Below are 22,101 nucleotides of genomic sequence, written 5' to 3'. Positions count from 1 at the left end.
GCAGGAATCTGATGAATGCCCCCACAATCTTTCCCTTTCACCATTAATAATCACACTATCCTAAGCTGTCTTGCTGCCTGTAGTATGAGACAATTTCACTTTTTATATGGGTCAACAAAAAGTCAAATGTAATCAGAGTGGTGTAAAATGGGATAGGTTCAACACAGATGCACTTTTAAATGAATTCTATAACATCAAGTTATTTAATTTACACTTTGGAGTGTCCATTTCTGTCAGCAAAATATGACTATTCTCAGTGAGCTGGCACTATGGAGGCAAAAATCAAGAGATTGCTGTGTTAATTTCACCACTTCAAAGGTAACAAAAAGACTATCCACAATGAACGCTTAATTACATTTTCTCTTTTCAGTAATCATGTCACAGGGCTTTCATTTGAAACAAGCATTAAGAGAAAAACACTAGAGGGAAAAAATAGTCTTTCAGCTGGTTAAGTCTTCCATAGCCTTATGCCCAAATCATCGGCAAAAGAGGGAGAGAGATGAATTTAATAAGCATAAGGCAAACTGCAATCAGGACAGAAATACAAAATACATACCTGGCAGAAGAGAGAGATTTAAAGGAACAATAGATAATAGTTATGAATATGCATTTGCTATACACTTAAGCTTGCTTTTCATTGTGGGCTGACAAATTGGTGCCCCCAGGGGTGATGCAATCGCCTGCTGTTTTTTATTCCAGAGCAAGCTGCAGCCGAACATTTATTTTCTTTTTTCTGTTTGCTGCTTAGCACGTGCCTGTCCCTGAAAGACTGAATCAGGAACTCACTGGGCTATGTGGTGCCACTGGTCAGCAGGGATGAAAAACTAATCAGGGCTTGTATAATTTCATAGGCCTCCTCCTCCTACCTTTTATGTTAAAATGTTTGGTGGTATTTTATAAAAAAATAGACACAACTGAACAAAAATACTAATTTTTAGTTGAGATCAAGCCTAAAGATAGGCTTATGAAATATACACGAAGTGCTAAATGTAGTTTTTAAGGTCGTCTTATGCGTATATGTCACCCTCATACACACGTTTATTTGTTGGTCCACAAACCATCACCAGCTGTTTTACAGCCAATAGTTCAAATATTCTACATCAGGTATATGTGCAATATCTGGAAAGTAGATGTTTATTACATGGGCATTGTTCACATAGCAAGTAACAATACACTTAGGCATCTTTTATCACTTGTGTCATTAGGCCTTGAATCACAGGTTTTATTTGTTGGAGATGTATACACACACACACACACACACACACACACACACACACACATATTTACTCTGAATGAATAAAACAAAAGGCAAATCAGCCTTAAGAGAAATAGGTAAAGCATGGGACTGGAAGGTGGTATGGCAGTGAAGGTGCTGAACTCCCACATGGAGGATTACGGTTCGAGTCCTGGACCTGGTAGCTTGGTTTCTCTCTCTCTCTCGCTCTCTTTCTTTCTCTTCTGGTGAGCATGTGTGCCCTGTAGCAAATTTTAATAATAATAATAATAATAAATGAAATTAAATAAATAATTATTTTTTAAAAAGAAAAATAGGTAAAGGGAATGATTGGGTGAATTGGGTGAGTCATAAAGAAAAAATGAAGAGGTATTCCCTTTTAACATTAGGGAGATACAAAATCTTAAGACAAAATGGCACCACCATTTAGTCATTAGATTGTCAAAATTTTTAAAGTCAAACAATATTAAATATAAGCGAGAATATAAGAACAAATGCATTCTTAACTTCAACACTTGAGAAGGTAAATTAATGCAGGTTGCATATAGGGTTTGCAATTTTTTTCTTAAAGGTTTAGACAGTAAATATTTTAGGCTTTGAGAGCTACAAGGCATCATGGAGGGTATTATGTGGGCACTTACTTACATAAAAATTTAAAAAGGTATAAACCATTCTTAGCTCACAGGCTGTGTAAAAGACAGGTGGTAGACCAGATATAGGCTTACAGACCCCTTGTATAGAACAAACTGGGCCAAAGCCAGGATCCAGGTGTTCTACTTTCAACCATATACTGCAGAGAAACTGACACTACCCATCACAATGTATAAACATATTGCAGCTTTAAAGAGTACAACACTGGAAAACCACCTACATATGCATCGGAAAAGGATATGATTAAAATAATGGTATATTCAACCAATCACTCCACATTAATGACTGAATTAGCATCATGTGTATTGAGATAAAAAGATCTCACAAAAAATATCCAGTGAAAAACTTAACTGCAGAATATTTGTAGAGTGTGATGCCACTTATTCTGAAGATTACTGCTGCTAATGATTTGTAGGGAGGGAAGCACATGACCAAACCCAGTCTCAGCATGGAGTATGGATGAAATGCGAGAGGTGTGCCCACCACACAGCTCCCCAGGGACAGCCACCAGTGAGTGCACTGCATCTGTGACTCGCAAACTAAACAAAAAGTATTAATCTTCCAAACCAATGGTGTAAAATGTATTTAGCAATACCTTAAACTTAAAATAGTATACATATATTTTAATTAATTAATTGTTTTTTATGTTTAATCGCTGTGTATCATTACAACATACCAAATGAATTTTCTCATGCATTTATGTGTGGGAGATCTCTTTATTCCATTGCTATTTAAGATCCCACTTGTTTCATATGTTAACTACTCTCAAATAGGAATGTATATTATCATTATCATTTATGTGTATCATTTAATTGTTGTTTTCTTCCTTTGCGTTATACAAAATAAGCCTTCTAGTTATTAGCATATCGAATTTAGTGGAATACAACTTAAAAACTGGAAGATAAATGGTTACAAATGTATCATAAGTCACTGCCTGGTAAAAGAGGTGCAGGGAAGGAAGGATGGGAGGGAGAGAGGGAGCTGGTCCATAAAGGGGCATAGACGAAATTTTAAACTGACCAATAGCACTCTACTTCTGTAAGTTAAAAACATCTGAACTAACAATTTTAACAGTTAATGTATACCTTTAAATACATACACTATCTTACTTAAAAGAAGTCAGTTTTGTTGATAGTTAAAATAATTCTCCTACCACCAGGGGCCAAAACGTCCTCAGAAATACAAGAAAATATTCACATATACCTGACAACCTGGGAAACCAGGTGTGTTGGGCATTATTATCCTCAATTTCTAATGAAACAACACAGAGATAGGATTCAATCCTAAAATCACACACCCACTGCCCGGCAGTGCTAGAAGCTGAATCTACATACTTGGGCTCCAAATCCATAATATTATACTACACCATATTTACCAAACTGTTCTTGACATGCCACATTTTCAACTCTCAGTTACTTTATGTCTTAAAAAATTGCTACTTAAAGAACAAATTTTATCAATTTCAGTTTTAACTATGGGCTCATCAGAAAAGTCATGATGCATGTTTGCCTAGAAAAACATAGAAAAATACATCATGACTTTTCCGACAGCCCAATAGAACTACTTTTTGAAAATGACAGTGAAAAAAATGTAGTCAGTCAGTTACTTAAATTCATAGTATGAAGGGGCAGAATTAGGTACAGGTTTTTATGTTATTCTCTGTAGATTCCTGAAACCTCAAGTGAACCCCAGTGTCCTTGAATATGCTTAAGTGTTCCACAGTCAATGCCATATTTTTGACCCACAAAGAAGATTTACATTTCCCAAGAAGACTATAAACCAATTTTAAGATTTTATTTCATATTAGTGATCCCAGTAGAATTTCCCTAGAGAAAATTTCACTTTACTATATGTTGTAATTTACTAGGCTAGATAGTTTTTCTTCCAGATTTCATATTTTGTGACTCTTAACAATCAAATCTGTATCTGAGTGTGAAAAATCTGCAATGAGGAGAGCAACTATATTGATTAGAAGGGAAAGATTAGATTGATAACTAGAAGATAATTTGATTGATTAATGAAATAATCAACTCTGTTCTGCATTTAATCCACGACCAATGTCTAAGGTACTTAATAGTTTGACTTAAACACTTAGTAGGTGCTTAATAACCATGAGTTGAATTCATGAGTGAATTATTAAGAGAATGAGTGGATGGTTGGATGGATGGATGGATGAATGACACAGATGTGAAGGTCCTAGGAGGGAGCATGCAAAGGTCCCAGGGATCAGTGTCTAGCAAATAGCTGCACAGTCATATTTGACTGCAAACCAGACCTCTGTTCTCACTACCCAATGTTTTCCTTTTGTGAATACTTTAAAAATGGACTCTATGTTTAAAAAAGTGCCATAACTATTTCTGTGTGATTTGATTTGGTCCCACAACTTTACACCACATGCCAATGTATTCCCATAAACTTTATGACAGATGAGCCACTGTTATGAAAGTTTCTGCCTGTAGCAAACACAACTAACTGCTAAGTTAAACCTACTTTCTCAAGTACTTATTTAATCCAGAGAAACTTAAAATTGAAAGAGACCTTAGAGATCATATGTACTTTGTTTGACTTTGGTGACTCTTTGGCAGATACTAGACTTAGTGAAGACATTTTCAGTGACAACTCTTAAGTTTTATTACCTACAAGAGCGGCAATAATTAGTTGTTTTGAGATCAGACAGACCTGGGAACATTCTGTTTTGAACGTTTATACTTTGTGGGACATTTATGCTCTATGTGACACTGGGCAAGTTACTGAACGCTGAGCCTCAGTTTCTTCATTTATTGAACTGAGAATGTTACTTAGCTTGGTTATCTCAAAGATTAGGGATAATACTGTAAAATGTTTTGCCATTAAGTAGTTTTTATTTTACGTGTTTCTGATAAAGGGTAACATTTGTATACTTAACTTGGATTGTAAACATAGTATTAGCATTTACGTCTGTTTCTTATACATGAACACATTTATTATATGGAGATGTATACTTGGTGTTAGAAAGATCTGTGAATTGCACCCCTTAGTATATTATAGGCTGCATTTCATAACCATTTTCTTTTTAAATAAAAATAACACTGAAGAGGAAAATACACTTGTATGATAGAAAGTAGTTTTTCTGGACTGTGGTATTAAGCTTTCTTGTGCTTTTGCAATATTTTTAGCTATGTGTTTTATTTTCTCTGATGTGTTCCTTTCAGTCGCACATAGTACAAAACCACTGTGCCGATATCTAATTAACTGATGCACCCTGAGGTCTCCAGCTTCTGTCTTCAGTTTAATTACAGCTGTGAAGAGGATGTAGAGAAATTGAAGAGAGCATCTCTACATGATAAAAAAATAATAATGTAAATCTGGTTTGATCCTTAGATCATCTAGGTGTGAAAGCTTAGGGCTAGTTAAATTAGTATGTGAACGTGGGATTTCCATTTTGTTTTGTCATGTTTTCCCTCTTGCAAACACTTATATTAGATGGAAACAACTTCGAACTTCACAAATCTGAGATCTGATTCCTCAAGTCATTCTTTGAAATCTGTGGAAGCTTAGCATGGAAGGGCTATCATCCAACCAGACTACTCTGCACTTGTCCTTTGGCTCTCGTGTGAAATTGACAATAGGCCAAATATCTTTTGATGCTCATTCCATTATGAATTCCAAGATATAATTGCAAAGAAATGCTAAACTCACCAGAGTGGCAAAGAGATGGTAGAGAATGAAATAGATGGCAACCACAGGTGCCCACATGTGTCCCACAGCATTTAGAGTTTGGTCCATTACGTCTACCCATCCTTCCTGGGTGAGGATCTGGAACATGGACATAAATGCCTACAGAGGAAAAGAATGGAGGTATTACACACCAGCTTTAGGCCTGCATGCAATTTAAAATTAGGATATGGTGTTTGCGGACTTTGATCTCAACCTTACTGATTTTTGTCTGCTTGATCAAGGAGAGAACAGTCTTGCTTCAATAGATGGGAAAGAACTAAAAAAAAAAATCTTAAAAGTGTGATATTTTAATGATTGGGGGTGGAATATGAAAACAAATACTGTGAATTAAAATTAGCCTTCTTGGTGGTAAATACTGCTGAGTGAATTAGAAAAAAATATTGGAACCTTTGCTTAATTGCCTTTCATTTTTCCCGCTTTCAACAAGCTAACTATTTAACAATTCCAACAGATTATGGTATTGTTTGCTACTGTTGTTAAGAGAAACTTATTTTTATAGTGAATTAAATTTGATTGTCTAAAGCATATAAGAGAATAATCTTAATTTTATTTTTATAGTTTCCATCTATCAAATTATTTCAGCTAGTGTATTAAAAAACATGATTTCTTTTTTAAAAATTGGCCATAGGGCATATGCACTCACTGGAGATAGACAAGAGGAAGATGGGAAAAGAGAAAGTGAAAAAGCACCCTGGGGACAGTCACTCTGCAGTTCTTTCCCCCACCTCTGTCCTTCAGTATTCTGGGCATGCACACACACATGCCAGTATGTTTTTCAAGCCACTGGGTCTGAGATTTGAATCATGCAGTCTGCCACGTGGGGCCCAGCAGCTTTAACAACCATAGCACTGACTGTCTCCCCCAAAAAACATGTGCTCCTTTAAAAGAGAATTATTTTTAAATTATATTGCCATGCTGAGCAACTTAATAAAGACACATTTTTCATGACCAAGAAAAGTTTTCAAGGCATGGAGTTAAGACTATAGAAGAAGCCAAGACCAAGAAACAGAGCATTACAACAAAAAACAGCCAAGCTAAAAGGCTCCGACTCTTTATGCAAAGATCTTTGGCTAGTTCCATTCCTACATTTTTTTTCTGATTAAATACATGATTATATATGCATCTCTGAGACATGTATTCTGCACACAATAGTAGTCAATAAATGCACCTTAATGAGTCTCCATAACAGTGTCTGGCAAAAGCTCACAGCTGCAGCCCAGCGACTTTAAAAATGTCTTTATAAGCTTCAGTATAATAAAGACATACATAGAATTCTCAGGGATTGTGATTCCAGGATAATATAATGATGGACACAGCCCCAAAGCCCTGTTATATTGATAGGATCTTAGAAGTAAAGGGGACTGTAAAGATAGTACAATTTGATTCCTTCATTTCGAAGATAAGGAAAATAAGGGTCAAAGATGATAAGTGATCAGTCCAAGCCATTTGTGGCACTATTAGAAGTAGCACCCAGCATTGACTCCAAAATAAGTACTTTTCCCAGTGCTGCATGCAGTTTACAGTTAAGTATTGGATCTGCTCCTTCCAGGCCTAGCCACATAGTAGCCTCTCTTAGTGTAATTTCCTTCACTAGGGATAGGAACTCTTTCAGGAGTATAATGTACAAGCTCAGCACATTGTGGACCCATTTGAATAAAGGAGTAAGTAGTTATTTGTTAAATGAATCTTGAACTAGGAGATCAGTTTTCCACTTACCCTTTGTCCATGTGTGACGTACTTAACTTCTACTTGAGTTAATCTTTACATAGTCTTACTATTTTACGACGTGTTTGGTGTATGAAAGAATGAGGTATGTTGTTTTTCATACTTGACCCAGTACCACCAAGATCAATACTATACTTTCTTTGCTATAGTGCCTTAAATAAGGTCACTCTTCATATAAATTAGATTTTTGACTCATCTCAAAAGTGCTTCTAGGAATTTTTCAGTATATCATTTAACCTCATGAGTATGCCAGAACTTATCATTACAGGCAATGACCTATTTCCCTGTATTTTTTTCTGTTGACTATTTATTGCTTCCCAATGAGAGAAACACAAGTTCCAGAGATGAAGCACATGAACATATCAGATCATTGCCTTTTCTTCAACGAACATGTCACCAATGTTAAATAAAGAAAGCAAACATCTTGAAAGGTCAGCATCAGCTGATGAAGTCGAAGCACACACAATTATAGAAGAAATTTTACTGGGCATGACTTCCTTTCTCAAAAAGACAGGAAAGCTTGAGATTAAGTCCAACAAGCTTATTTTTAGTACCCGAAGACTAAAAATTCAGGTGTGCTCTTCTGTTGTCTTGGGTAAAAACTCACTTACTTTATTCTCACCTACTACTCTACCCTGAATGAACACGTGGCTATTAAGTGCTCAGTAAGTGTTCAGGAATGAGGAGTGTGAGACTGTGATCTGTTGTTGTGAGATAAGCAACATGGGCAAGAATACTGCGGTTATTCCCCAGTCTTTTCACAGTCTCAGCAGCAAAAAATAAAAAAAATAAAAAAATTAAAAATATATAATTTCCACACAGCTCAATCACCTGGAAGTTCATATTGTGAGATGTTCATATTGTGAGATGTTGTGAATTGTATTTGAGAGCAAAGTTTTCTGCTGCAATGGATTTGTGTGTTGATAGCTGCTTACATGGTAAAACAATGACAGATAGTGGTATGAAATACTTGCTCCTATAGTGCTGAAATTTGTGTTCTGCTTGAAGGGTGTCTTATTAGTTTTGTTGAGATTTTACCCAGAAGTTTAAATGCAAATGATAGTTTAAGATCATGAGTCAAGTGCACTTACTGATTTATATTATTGGCAGGGTCTGTGTGCTTTGAAGAACTTGCTTAACTTATTTAGTCAAACCATGATTATCAGTGACCTCTAAAGTTTTGATGTGCTGGAATTGAGATGGATGAGACATAGTTTCTTCTTGTAAACAAATATCATCAAGAGAGGAAGAAGAAGGTCAGTATGAACGATGATAAGAAAAAGGAGAATAAAAGTACGAGGTTACAAGATATACGGTAAAACTTCCGAGGAATGACATGGGAGGACTACTTTTTTCCTGGGTTACTCAAGGACAGTTTTGGAAAGTGATAGCAATTGCCCCCCTCTTCTATTCCTTCCTGGACTTCTGTCATTTTCTTTATTATTATTATTATTATTATTATTACTATTTTTAAATTTTGAATTAATCATTATACATCTTTACATAATCAACATATAAAAGATATCAACATATATATCATTTTCAAGATAATTTTATAGTTGAACTTTGTGATGAAAATGGAGTAGGGTTTCAACAGTGGAGAAGACAGCAATGGACCAAAACCTAAAGGAAGTTGCTTCTTTACTCTGAACTACATTTTCCTATGTCACCAAATTGACTTTCTATTCTTTCCCAGTTGGTTTCTAGCAGCATCCCCTGGATCATATCTGCATCAGAGCCACTAAGGGCCCATGCCATAGAGTCAGTGGATCATCAATGACAGAAAGTAATTTTCTCTCGAAAGCCCCAAGAATCCATTCCTGACCTCAGATCTTTTAGATAGACCTGTATAGAGTTAGATGAAAACAAAGTATGAGTATTCTGTGCTAAAGTAAGTAAAGCAGGAATACTCTCCTAGGATGAAAGTGTTTATCCAGACTTAATAATTTTTTTTTTCTTTTTGGAGAGGTTATTTTGCTATAGGGCACGTGCGCTCGCCAGAGAGACAGAGAGAGACATAGAGACAGAAAGCGAGAAATCACCCCCCAGGGGGGATGGTCACACCGCAATCCCTCCTCCTCCATTCTCCTCTTGGGATCTTGGGCACGCATGCACACGCGCCCGGTGTGAGTTTTAAGCCACTGGGTCCGGGATGCGAACCGCGGTTGTCTACATGGGAGTCCAGCGACATAGCCATTGCGCTAACTGCTGGTTCCCCAGACTTAATAATTTTTAAAGCAATACCATGAACCATCTTAGAAATTTTTAAAAGCAATATTATGCATGACATAATAGGTAGTTTGGAATTTTAGTATGAGTAGATAGCAGTTTGTTTGAAAAATAGTCAAGTATTTTAAAAAGTAAATGGGTAAATAGCATGTTTTGATTAATATAGAGTGAGTGGAATATATAATACAATCCTGCTTATAATATGCACGTGTTTTTATGTGCATATTTTACACTTGAAAGCATATACAACAAATTTGCAACTCTGAGGGCCAGAATGGAAATAACCAATAAGGAACTAGGGAAAAGGTTAAATACTCTTTCTTTATGTTTTAATGTAATGACTTTACTGATATATAATTTATATACCATAAAGTTTTCATCTTTGAAAGTGGACAATTAGGTTGTTTTTAGTTTATTCACAGAGTTGTGCGACAATTAAAACTAACTCGAGAATATTCTCATCATCCCCAAAAGAAGCTATCTTTTATCCTTTAGAAGTAACTCCCATTACAGCCTTTCCCAGCCATTGGTAACTAATGATATATTTTTCATTTCTTTGGACTTGCCTCTATTGGACATATTCTATAAGTGGAATTATACAATATGTTGTCAGGGTTCACCATATTGTAGTATGTAACAACACTCCATTTTCTTTTATTGCCAAATAGGATTTCATTGTATGGTTACACTACATTTGATCTATTTGTCAGTTGACAGATATCTGGGTTGTTTTCAGTTTTCAGCTAATGTGAATAATGCTACTACGAATGTTTGTGTACAAGGTTTTATATGGGCATATATTTTTGTAACTTAATTTTCATTTAATGTACTTCTTACTTTTTGTATTAAAATACATGCCAAACATATATTTCTTTCATTAAAAAAAAATAAACACACTAGGACCAGCAGATGGCTTAGTGGTTGCATTGCTGGACTCCCACATGGTCAACTGCAGCTTGAGTCCTCGTCCTGGTGACTTGAAAATCATGTTGGGTGCGTATGCATGGGTGCCCAAGATCCCAGGAGGAGAATGGAGGAGAAGGAATTGTGGCCATTCCCCTTGGGTGATGATTTCTCACTTTCCCTCTTATTATGTCTATCTCTTTTTGGCAAGTGCACACACCCTAAGGCAAAAACCTCTAAAACAAACAAAAAAAACAAACAAACACACACACTAAGAACTTAAAAGTGTGGTAAGGAACACAGTTAATGTCAACAACATACAACTTTCACTTTACTGTATCACTTGAATCTACTTTTCTCTTTTGCTAGTTTCATGAACTCTCTCTATGAAAGATTTGCTTTCAAAATGAAATCCACCTGACAACTTACATAGTAGCTCAACCTTTTTATGGCAAGTGCCCTGCTGTGTCTTACTACCAAGCAGCACTAAAATAGAAGATTTGCTTAGATGGGAGTTTCTGAGTGCAAAAGTGACATCTCATTTGATTTTAATTGCCTTAATTATTCATCTACTCTGTCTTGCTTTTTTTCCCCCCACTAAAATGGTACTAATTTGTAGAGAAATTCTGTCTTCTGAAAAGTTCAGTGGCCTCATGATCCTTTAACGTTTTGTTGTGTAGTTCCTTTACTTCTATTTAGAATATTAGACTATTTGAAGTCTTAACAATATTTAAAATGGTATCAGTGCATAGTAAATGTCGGGTCTGCCTAATAGGAGTAAATTTCTAAAAAGTACATCTGTTGGTGAAATCATAACTGACAAGATGAAGATCTTATAGAGAATTAGGGTGCTAAGAAAAAATAATAAAAATGGCATTAAATGCATTTAAAACCCTGCCATAAATAAAAACTCCATGAGCCACTACTTACCATGACTAAATGATATTGTACCAAAATAAAAACACTGTATTTGAAATTTGGAGTGAAAACATACTGTCATGATGAAATGGAGAGTAGCCATTTCCTTAGTCCAAATTGCTCTTTATCTGGGTTAGATCAAATTCCATAGTCCATCAGTTCAATTATACTCTTCCCCGTTCTCCAAATGCCATCTTTCTATTTTTTTTTCCCCAAACTCTCAGGAAAAATGCCAACTCATAGGTGAATCTAACTCTCCATGGCTGCACCTAACCAACCAACTTCAAGGTAGAGAAAGTTTCACCATCAGGAAATAGGTTTCTTGCTACCACAGCCTTGAAAAGGACCATCCACACTGACCAGTATACTTTGTTCTTTCTTCAGTGAATGTATTGTCAGCCTGGAATTTTCCAAACTTCTTCACTTGATCTAATTCTCAAGGGATGAATTCCCAGCATGGACAGCTAAAGAACTATAGTTCAGAATAGAAATGCAATAGGTGAATATAAAAACCATAGCCCGCTATGAGACAGTAGAGCAGTAAGGCAAAGAACCAGGGGCTCAGCTTCTGCAGCCAAAGAGCATGAGTTTGAGATGAAATCAATGACTAGCTTAGTGAATTTGCACATAAAACACTTAGCTATCTTAAGACCAATCTTTCTCAAATATACAAGCGTGCTGTCACTCTTGAAGATTGTTGTAAGAATCAAAATAAAATAAATGTGAATACTTTATAAATATTAAAACACAATATAATATTTAAAATAATAATAATGTAAACATCTGTCTTAAAGATACTTCAGCCATAAAAAAACAAACAAACAAAAAACCCCTGGCTTTTGACAGAAAGTGGAAGAGTGTGATATCTAAAGCTGGGATGGCCATTCAGAAATGTCCTGCTGAGTGAAGCAAGCCAGGCTACGAAGGAGAGACATAGTATGTCCCCAATTAATATATACCGAGTGTCCACACTCTATGACTGAAACTGATTGACTAAAGGATATAGAAACACAGTATAAGGATGTAAATGTTAGATATAGTGTGTGTGAAAGAGGAGGGTCTGAGGAAGGACATTTAGAAGAAAAATAGGGAGGCAAAGCATTAATGGGACAAAAAATGTGGTATTATCTGTTGAAGACATTTTATAGTTTTATAAACTGGACTAGGGAGGAATATTCACCTGTTGAAATATTCACTTTGTAAGCTAAAGAATGTGATTGAATGTATAAAAGAAAATGAAATTTTAAAAATGTAAAAATTAAAAAAAAGATATTCTTTTCCATTCCCCAATATAATTTCTATTATACTGGTAAAAATTTCAAAAATTTCTATGTATTTTCTAAGACTTAATGCTTTTTTTGTTTGTTTGTTTGTTTGAGAGAGATTTTTGTTATAGGGTGCAGTGCTTGCTGGAAAGACAGAGAGATAGAAAGTGAGAAATCACCTCCAGGGTTGATGGCCATGCTGCAATCCTTTCTCCTTCACTCTCCTCTTGAAATTTTGGGCATGCATGCACACTTACTCAGTGAGTTTTAAGCTCCTGGATCTGGGACTTAAACCACAGTCGACTACGTGGGATTCTACCAATGTAACCATTACAACATCTGCTGGTCCTAAGACTTAAAACTTTTTTTATGTCACATGGTATGATTCTATTTTTATAAAGCTGAAAAGTGATACAGGCTAAACTAAGAAAATATTTCTTTTAGATGCATGATTTGAAAGTTTGAATGTTTTTGATGACATCACTTTATTTCATTATTGAGCTAAATGATTTATATCCTTTAACTATAAATGCCTCCTATTCTATGATCCATTAGATGATAATGGCAATTAATTAGAAAATTTTGTTTTGTTTTTTATACAGTAAACTTTCCACTCTATGTTTCCAGACCATATCTTAACTAAAAATATTTTTAAAAAAGGATACAATAAATGTTTTGTTACTAAATTGATACTATAATTGCCTTTTGGTGCTGTCAACCCTTCAGTCTTTCATTGAATAAACAGTAAAAATTGCAGAGTTAGCAACTCATCTGGAAATAGGAAGCTGAGTAAATGAGGTGGCTTTGTTCAGGATCTTAAGACATCACAAAGACTAGAATGTTAAGACAAGTTCTGGGAGGCTATGGAGAAAAGGGAACCCTCCTACACTGTTCATGGGATTCTAAATTGGTACAGCCACTGTGGAAAACAATATGGAGGTTCCTCAAAAAACCTACAAATAGAATTTCCAAATGACACAGTAATCTAACTTCTTAGTATTTACCCAATGGAAAGGAAAATAGTCAGACACTTGCACATCTATGTTTATTACATGCAGCAGAATTCACAATTGCTAAGACATGGAACCAACCTAAGTGCCCAAGAACTGGTGATTGGATTGAAAAAATGTGGCACATGTACGTGATGGAATATTACTCATCCATAAGGAAAAATGAGATCCTGTTATTTGATACACAGTGGATGAATATTGAAGATTTAATGCTAAGCAAAGTAAGCCAGACTATGAAAGACAAACACTGTATGTCTCCTCTCAATATATTCTCAATGGCTGCACTTTGGAAGAAATGGAAAGATCCAAAGATATAAAGATAGGGAGGACAAGTGTAGATATCAGAGACTGTAGGAGAGTAGGTTGATAGCAAAGGATGAGTGGAAGGGGCTCAAGGAAGAAATATTTAATAGACATAAGAATATAACATCCCATGATGGAAATGATATACATGGTAATATTCTTGATTTAATTATCATACAAAGTATGCATACTTTGAAAAACCATACTGTATGCTATGGAGATGTACAACAATTAAATGTGAATAGGAAATCATGAAATTAAAAAAGCCACAACACAATGGTGTACCTAGTGTGCTTGTTGTAGGGCCCTGTTATGTAGGGCCATTATTAGTCACTTTTAAATGGTAAAGTTTTAGAACCATGTATGTCTCTATATATGTGAATTCTTTTGAAATCACAAATCTGTTGAAGTAAAAAATATTTGTGTTAATAGAAATGAAGCATTTAAAATATCAATATCTCTGTGAACCAATTATACCTTACTCCTTGTGATTTAGAAAGGAGTACAGTTAAAATTGCTGGTTTCAGTTAATTTTGTGACTGCCCTTTATGTTGGTAAGAAAGACCAAGTATTTCTTTTTGTTTTTTAAAAAATGAACCCACATTACTTTGTGTTTATAATTCTTAAAATATGCTTGTTGCCAAGCATTCCATTTAAATAAATAGAGACAGGGAATAACTGTTTACTGGTCAAATTACAGATGACTAAGGAAAAGTCCTACTGAATCTAGACTAATGTAATTAGCCTTAAATGTCAAAATGAGCTTGAACATAATTAGAAGCAAAGGAGACATCAGAACATTGTCTATTCCAGCAGCAAATTACGTTAAATAGGGTCTATACTTAAGAGTAAAAGAAAAAAATGATGAAAGCTCATTTTCAAAAACCACTAAAACTTCTTACAGTTATGAAAATATGTGTGAGTGTATTTAATCCTCTTTTTTCTTGGCCAACATGAGTTAACTTTTATATATAATATAATCAGTGACAACATAGACAAGATCACAAAATTGAACAGTTTCCTAGGATTTCTTTTTAGCTAAGATTAAATAACATAAGAGAAATTGAGCTACAACAGCATTACATGTTCTTTTACAGCTCCCAAAACACTTAATTGTCTATTATTTAATGTAATCTTAACAATAACTTGGTGAAATAATTACACTTGGTATTATAATCCCTAATGTGGATGGAGAACTGGACTAAGAGTGCTGAACTGATTAATTCCAGCATATGTACAGGTTTGAAATGATATTCCGAGAGATCTAGACTAGGCTCACTGACCTCAAATTCCTGCTATCCTTTTGTATGTTGCAGATAAAAGACATTGTGAGACCTAATAATTGCTGATCTCTTTCTATTATTAAATTACTAAATAAATAACATACACACTTAGTCTAAGCACTAGTTAAAAATTGTATTACCTTTTTCTATGTACTGGGTACAAATCTGGACCTCCATATTATGCTTAAGTGATTAATATCTGCAGTATTTTGCTAGTTCTTTGCTAAAATAAGCTCTACTCATTAGCATTTTCACATAAGAAAAAGACACGATCTTTTCATTTTTATGAGAATCTAAAATTACAAAATATATTTAAACAATATTTTAGTAATTTTAAGACTTAAATGTTAAAGTTCTTGTATTAGAAACATTTATTTTAAGGAAAAAAATCAAGACAAAATGAAGTAACTTTTATTTTTCCCCTAACAATTTTTCTTGTAGAGATATTTTTAGTAGAAAGGTATACTTCCTGCCGATTATGTTAAAATAATTTTGAAATGCAACCGTCTAGCTGACAGAACAAACAGCTGTGAAAAGGAGACCTGGAGATTTATGCAAATAGGAGACTTCTGAATTAATTTTCTTCATAGAACAGTGTTAAGTTTCTTGGAGTATTTATGCCCTATTTCTTAATTAGTGATTTTGTTAATGTCAGTCATATTACATTTTCATAATGTAATTGATGCATTTCATTGGCAAATATGTGCTATCAAATTGCAGATGAAAGTTGATGTGTTACTCTTGGAGCAATAATAATGTAGTAACATGTACAAAACGGTGCTCCCCCTAAACACAGATGTATGTCCCACTGTTAAATAAACTGGAGATTTATTAAGGTGACTTCTGTAGCTAAAATACTGCAGTCTATACAGGCAATTTTATTGTGTTCTCTTACTGTCCACTCAAAAACAAGGTTTTTCTATTTCACTTTAGAGAAACAGCAGCATTGGTCAGAGGAATGCTTGTATCTTTGCATACTGAAATACATTATACTTCAGACATGTAGTTTGCCTGCCTGTGATTCCCTCTCTATAAGTATGAACACATGACTACTGTTTACTTTGCTTATTTTCTTGTGCCCAGTAAAAAGTACACTTCTGTTTTTTGTTTGTTTGTTTGTTTGTTTGTTTGTTTTTTGCTATAGGGCACATGTATTCATCAGAAAAAGACAGACGAGAGAGGGAAAGTTTAAAAAGTGAAACATAAGCCGTGGGGATGGCTATACTGCAATTACTTTTCCTCTATTATCTCAGGATACTGGGCATGCACATACATATGCCTGGTGCAATTTTCAAGCCACTGGGTCTAGGACTCCAACCGTAGAGTCAGCCATGTGGGATCCAGCCACCTTAATCAGCTCACCACTGGCTGGCCCAAAAAAGTGTACTTAGTTTTAAGAGCATCACAGTTGAGATTTTGTAAAATCTCACCCAGTTACTGCCTTCTTCCTTACCGTCTTTCTTTTTTTTTATCATGTGAAAAATCATGTGCTTTTATTTCTCATTTCTCTTGGCTAAGTTCACAAATAAATACACAGTATATTCATGCTGAGAAAATTCATTTTGTATGTTGTAAATGTATATGGTGATTGAATATTAAAATGAAAATAAGAAAATAAAATGAAATTTAAAAAAAGAGTTTCAGTGAAAATTATATTGTCTGGCCTTTTCTGTTACTAACATAGATTTCAAAGCCATGCTTCTATTTTGATAATGCTTACTTAATACTCTAATACTCTGAATATAAATTAAATAGCTGTTACAAATATTTTAATTGAAGTGATTCAACTTTAAAAAAACTGATTTTACAAGTCAAAAATTAAAATTAGTCTTATTAAATACAAGAAGCATATCTCAATGTGTGCGTATAGTTCTTTTAAAAATGTTCTTGCTTATGTATTTGCCATTTTAAATTATTTTTATTACTGATATGTAACTACATAGTTTTATATTTACCTACCCACCTATTTCTATTTTTAAACTAAGAAGCAATATTGTAAAAAACTGGCAACTACCAAAATATATAAGAAATAAGATGAGTTACTCATAATTCAAAGAACAGGTTGTGTGTGTGTGTGTGTGTGTGTGTGTGTGTGTATTTAGAATTAGAACATTCTCACAATTTTTTCTAGGCATGCCCATACATCTGTCTATTGTGTGTGTGTGTGGAGACTTCAAAAAGTTTGTGAAAAAATGGAATTAAAGTACAAGTTTATAGTGGAACAAATTTTTTTTTGAAATTCATGCATACTTTCTTCATAATACACAGTTTTCATGAACTTTTTGAAGCCCCTCCCCGCCTATATACTTGAACCAAAACTGGATTAAGTGGCAAATTAGTTTTGTTAAATATATTTCTAGTTAATATTTTATCATCACCATTTATCTAACTCCTTACATCACCTAATTAATTATTTTGAAAAACATAGTTTTGATAACTATGTAATACACCTCTCTATTTCAGTTTTTTTTTTAGATAATCCGTTATGGTTGAACAACGTTGTTTCAAAATTTTCACAAAGGGAAATAATGCAACAAAGAGCATTTTTGAAGATCAACCTTTGTATGCATCTTTGCTTATTTTTTAGAGTAGATATTCAGAAATTCAATGACTAGATCACAGAGTAGAAATGCTTTTTAGTATCTTAATGGGAAATAAAATAGCTGATTCCAGAAATTTTACCCAATTTTCATTGCTGCCTATAGCATACCAGGGTATATGTGTGTTCTTGCTAGCAGCATGCATTACTGCTAACTAAGAACAAAAATAATGAACAAATCTTGTTCATTTGCCATTTTCTTATTGATGAAAATAGTAAATTAAGGATGTATGTTCATGGTTCCTTTTGTTTTATAAAATACTTGTGGTGGTTATTTTTGACTTGTTTTAAAATTCAAATTCATCCTAAGTAGTCATTTCTTTTATTCTTTTAGGCCTAAACTTTCCCTGACTATCCAAGATTAACTAAAGATTATATTTTCTTTTTGATCTCTACACCATAAATATCCTACTCTCATTCATCAGGAAGATATTTTGGTTCATAGTGTAAGGAGGCCTCATATCTCCAACATAACTTGGTTAGTAATACTTAGTCTTTAAATTCTTTATTGTGATACTTTCTTGGTCATACACAGTATTGTTTTAAAGAATATACTGGTTTTCCCATTTTTTGTCTGTTAACTCTAAATCATGCTCTTTTATTATGTATATATTTATTTTGCTAGAGGGTACACGTGCTTGCCAGAGAGAGACAGAGAGAGAGAGAGAAAAAGAAAGACACAGAGACAGAAATAGAGAGGGAGAGCAGAAAGCATTCCCCCCACCAATGGGGCATGCAGTTCCTTCTCCATTTTCCCCTCCTTTCTGGATTTTGGGCATGCATACACACATAGAAGGCTTATTCCTCAAGACTCTGGATCTTGGACTCAAACTGTAGTCAGCCATGTGGGATCCATTCACTTTCATTATAAAGTTATGGGCTGGCCCAGTACTTTTTTAATTATTATAGATTTATACATTTTCTTGTTGATTCTCTCAAAATTTTGGCACTGCTCCTTCCACCTTTATTTCTATAACATTTATAATGTTTCTTAAAGAGTCGTGGGTTACATTAGAAACATGTAGATAGCTGTATGTGTATGTGTGTACCTCTCTGCTTCTCTGTATTTGTATATCTAAGCAAAATTCTTTTTATTGGGCCTCATAGTAAAAAGTACTCATATACATCACATGTACATTTCATTGTCTTCATCTCATTGTCTCTCCTGGAAATCAAGGTTTCAAAATTGATTTACAGAGATGTTAGAGATAGTCTTATGTAGAAGGCAGGCAGCTCAGTTTTTTGGGTCAATGATACTGGGCCAAGAATGAATCTACATATCAGCCAGTTAATGATAAAGCTATTTCTTATTCTGGCAGTAATTTGGTGGTTGGTCTCTATTTTATGCAACATAATTTTTTTTTTTTTTACATTTTGCATTTTTGTGGAATTTTTTCTTTTTTGATAAAGCTATTTCTTATTCTGGCAGCAATTTGGAGGTTGGTCTCTATTTTCTGTGATTATATGTACATACATACATACATATATGTATGTATGTATATATATATATTACTTTTTGCATTTTGTGGAAAATTGCCAAGGACTGATTTAAAAAGAACATTCTAAACTATTAGAATTAGAGGCTATTTTTTTAGAGGTTTGCCATAAGGCTCATGCGCTCCTAGAGAGACAGCAAGAGCAAAAGTGAGAAATTCCCCCCCCCGCCCCCCCCCCGAGTGGGGATAACCATGTGCAATCCCTTCTCCATTCTCCTGGTATCTTGGGTATGCATGCATGTGCGCCCAGCATAATTTTCAAGCTACTGTATCTGGGACTCCGGCTGTCGTCATCCACGTGAGAGTTCAGTGACATAACCACTATGCCACTTGCTGTCCCCAAGACTATTTTTAAGGTTTAAAACTTTCTATATAAACTCTCCGTGTAGAACTCACTGTTCTGGTTAATCCCCCAATCATTTATTAAGGGACCCTTGTATGCTGGGCTATGTGATCATCGCTAGGAATTCAGTGTGCTCTGCTAAGAAGTGAGCTTTTCATGCCATTTTAGAATGACACTATGAGACCCTACTGCGGGTGCTTTCTCTCTCTCTGTCTCCTCTCTGATGTGCATACAGAGCACACACGTGCCTTTTATCATAGACAAAAAATAAGAATGATACTCACTGCTACTACTGTTTCCTGCCTGTTCCTGGCAGGTACAGTGATAACTACTTTTCATCTGTTATTTCTTCTAGCCTTCTTAATAATCCCCTAAATTATGTGTTATTATCTTGGTTTTATTGATGGGCAATTATAGATTGCCATGAGAGAATAGTTGAAAAATCCAGCTATAAATCGTGCCTTTTTGTAGGCAAGACTCAACAAAGCCATCACCTTTTTATTAGCATACTTACAAAAACTCATCTGGAGGCATCAATATTTCTCATTAATGGATCTCATTTATTTTTTAAGTGAGTAAAATGAAGTAGACTGATAATTAAAATAATGTAATACGGCAATTAATAGCTGGAGAACTGGGGCCAGCAGATGGCATAGTTGTTAAGGAGCTGGACTCCCACATGGCCTACTACAGGTCAAGTCTCAGACCTGGTGGCCTGAAAATCATGCTGGCATGTGTATGTGCATGTTTAAAATCCAGGGAAGAGACTGGAGAAGAGATTGCAGCGTGGTCATTCCTCCTGGGGATTTCTCACTTTCTCTCTCTTTCTCTTTTCTCTGGTGAGAACATGGCAAAAACAAAACAAAACAAAACAAAAAAACTAAAAAAAAAAGTTGGAGAGCTGCAAATAAGTTGATGGGAGAATACTACTGAAATAGGAGGAGGTAAAAAAATTGTCTACTCTGCAAACGTCCTAGGACTTGTGGTAGGAATATTAGGATGTTTTATTCAAGAAGAGCAACAATTCTAAGAATTGCAGGTTGGTGGACCAGAGTATTAATACACAGCTACAGGGAAAATGGTCATCTCTATGTGGTTTGTGCAGCAGTAAAATCCTCCTCTGAAAAGAATGACACAGGTTATTATTTTACTTTGTGCCACTGATGAATCACTACAAAGATAAATTCAAATAGATGGGGAAGAAAAGCCCTAATGTTACAACAGAAAGGAAATGAAGAAAGGCAATTTTACAGTTTTTTTTTTTTAAACAGTTAAATTAACCTATATCATGGCATTACTTTAAAATTTGAACAAATTGCTAGTTCCTATTGCAGAGTCATGTCCAGGCACGGATAACAATTTGGTCTAAATGCTTCAGACAGACTCACTTTGTGAGACGTGAAATATTTGACACAGTAATGGCCTCACAGAAAAAATGAAAAATGACCTCTGAAGATGCCTGAAATTTCTCAATTAATCATACATTTTTGTCATTGGTCAATAAAAATGAATTTTGTTCAATGAAAGTACCCCTCAGAGAAATAACATTTCTTCCAATGTAACCTTCCTCAAAATAGCTCTCCTACTGTTCTAGGCAATAACAATAAGAAAACAGGAAAGAAAGTAAAAATCTTCCCCGACTCCCATGTGTCACGACTGTGACTGCTGAAGACCTCCACTCTCTGGCTCCAAACCACCACTGCAGTCCCTTTCTCATGCATTCTCTAAGCCCAGGGAGTCTCCACAGCCCTGATTTTCTCACTTGGCTTTCTTCATATAGAATGCCCTCATCATTTAACATTACACAAATCCTTACCTGTTGTAATCACAGTCACCCTTAAAGATAATTATACCTAAAGCTTGTAGACTTCCTTCCCTGGAAACAGTATTTTCCTCTTTCATCTGGCAATCAAGTTAAAGATATTACCACATACATCACTCTCTCTGGAGCACTTTACATCTTATGTATACTAAATATTTCTTCCCGGAGTCCCTCCCACCCATTCTCTGCTATACCCCATTACCCCCTTCTCCCCTAACACACAGTCTCTGATACTTACACTTGTCCTCCCTCCCACTATATCTTTGGATCTTTCAATTTCTGCTGTACAGTGCAGACAGATATTCAGTGTATACGGAGCCTGATTTTCCATGTTTTATATGTGTGCTTTGAAAAACCATTGTGTGCTATAGAGAGGTATAATTAAATGTGAATAAAAATTTAAAATTAAATTAATCATTTTTTTAGATTATAAAAAGAGGATGTCCAAAGTACAATGCCTAGCACATAGTAAGTTCTAGAATGTTTAAACACTTTCTCGGACCTCTTTGATATTACTTTAGAACTGAGTGTATGTGTTGTAGCATAGTTCACCTTATGGCTTATTTTTCTTTTTTTCTTTCCTTTTTTTTTTTTTTCTTTGAG

The 22,101-nt window shown here is 34.8% G+C and overlaps 1 protein-coding gene across 1 annotated transcript in view; it reads right to left on the bottom strand.

Annotated features, from left to right (window-relative positions):
- The window catches only part of NALCN (sodium leak channel, non-selective), a 351,304-nt gene that overhangs the window by 144,798 nt on the left and 184,405 nt on the right, over positions 1-22,101 (bottom strand). The window contains exon 13 of the mRNA XM_006141515.2: positions 5,564-5,701. Within this exon, the coding sequence (XP_006141577.1) occupies positions 5,564-5,701 (138 nt within the window). The remainder of the gene's footprint in view (positions 1-5,563; positions 5,702-22,101) is intronic.

Source organism: Tupaia chinensis, unplaced genomic scaffold (genome assembly GCF_000334495.1).
Source record: "Tupaia chinensis unplaced genomic scaffold, TupChi_1.0 Scaffold000057_1, whole genome shotgun sequence".
NCBI classification, from domain to species: Eukaryota; Metazoa; Chordata; class Mammalia; order Scandentia; family Tupaiidae; genus Tupaia; species Tupaia belangeri.
Note: the sequence above shows the minus strand (reverse complement) of the source record. Positions and strands in the feature narration are given on the sequence as shown.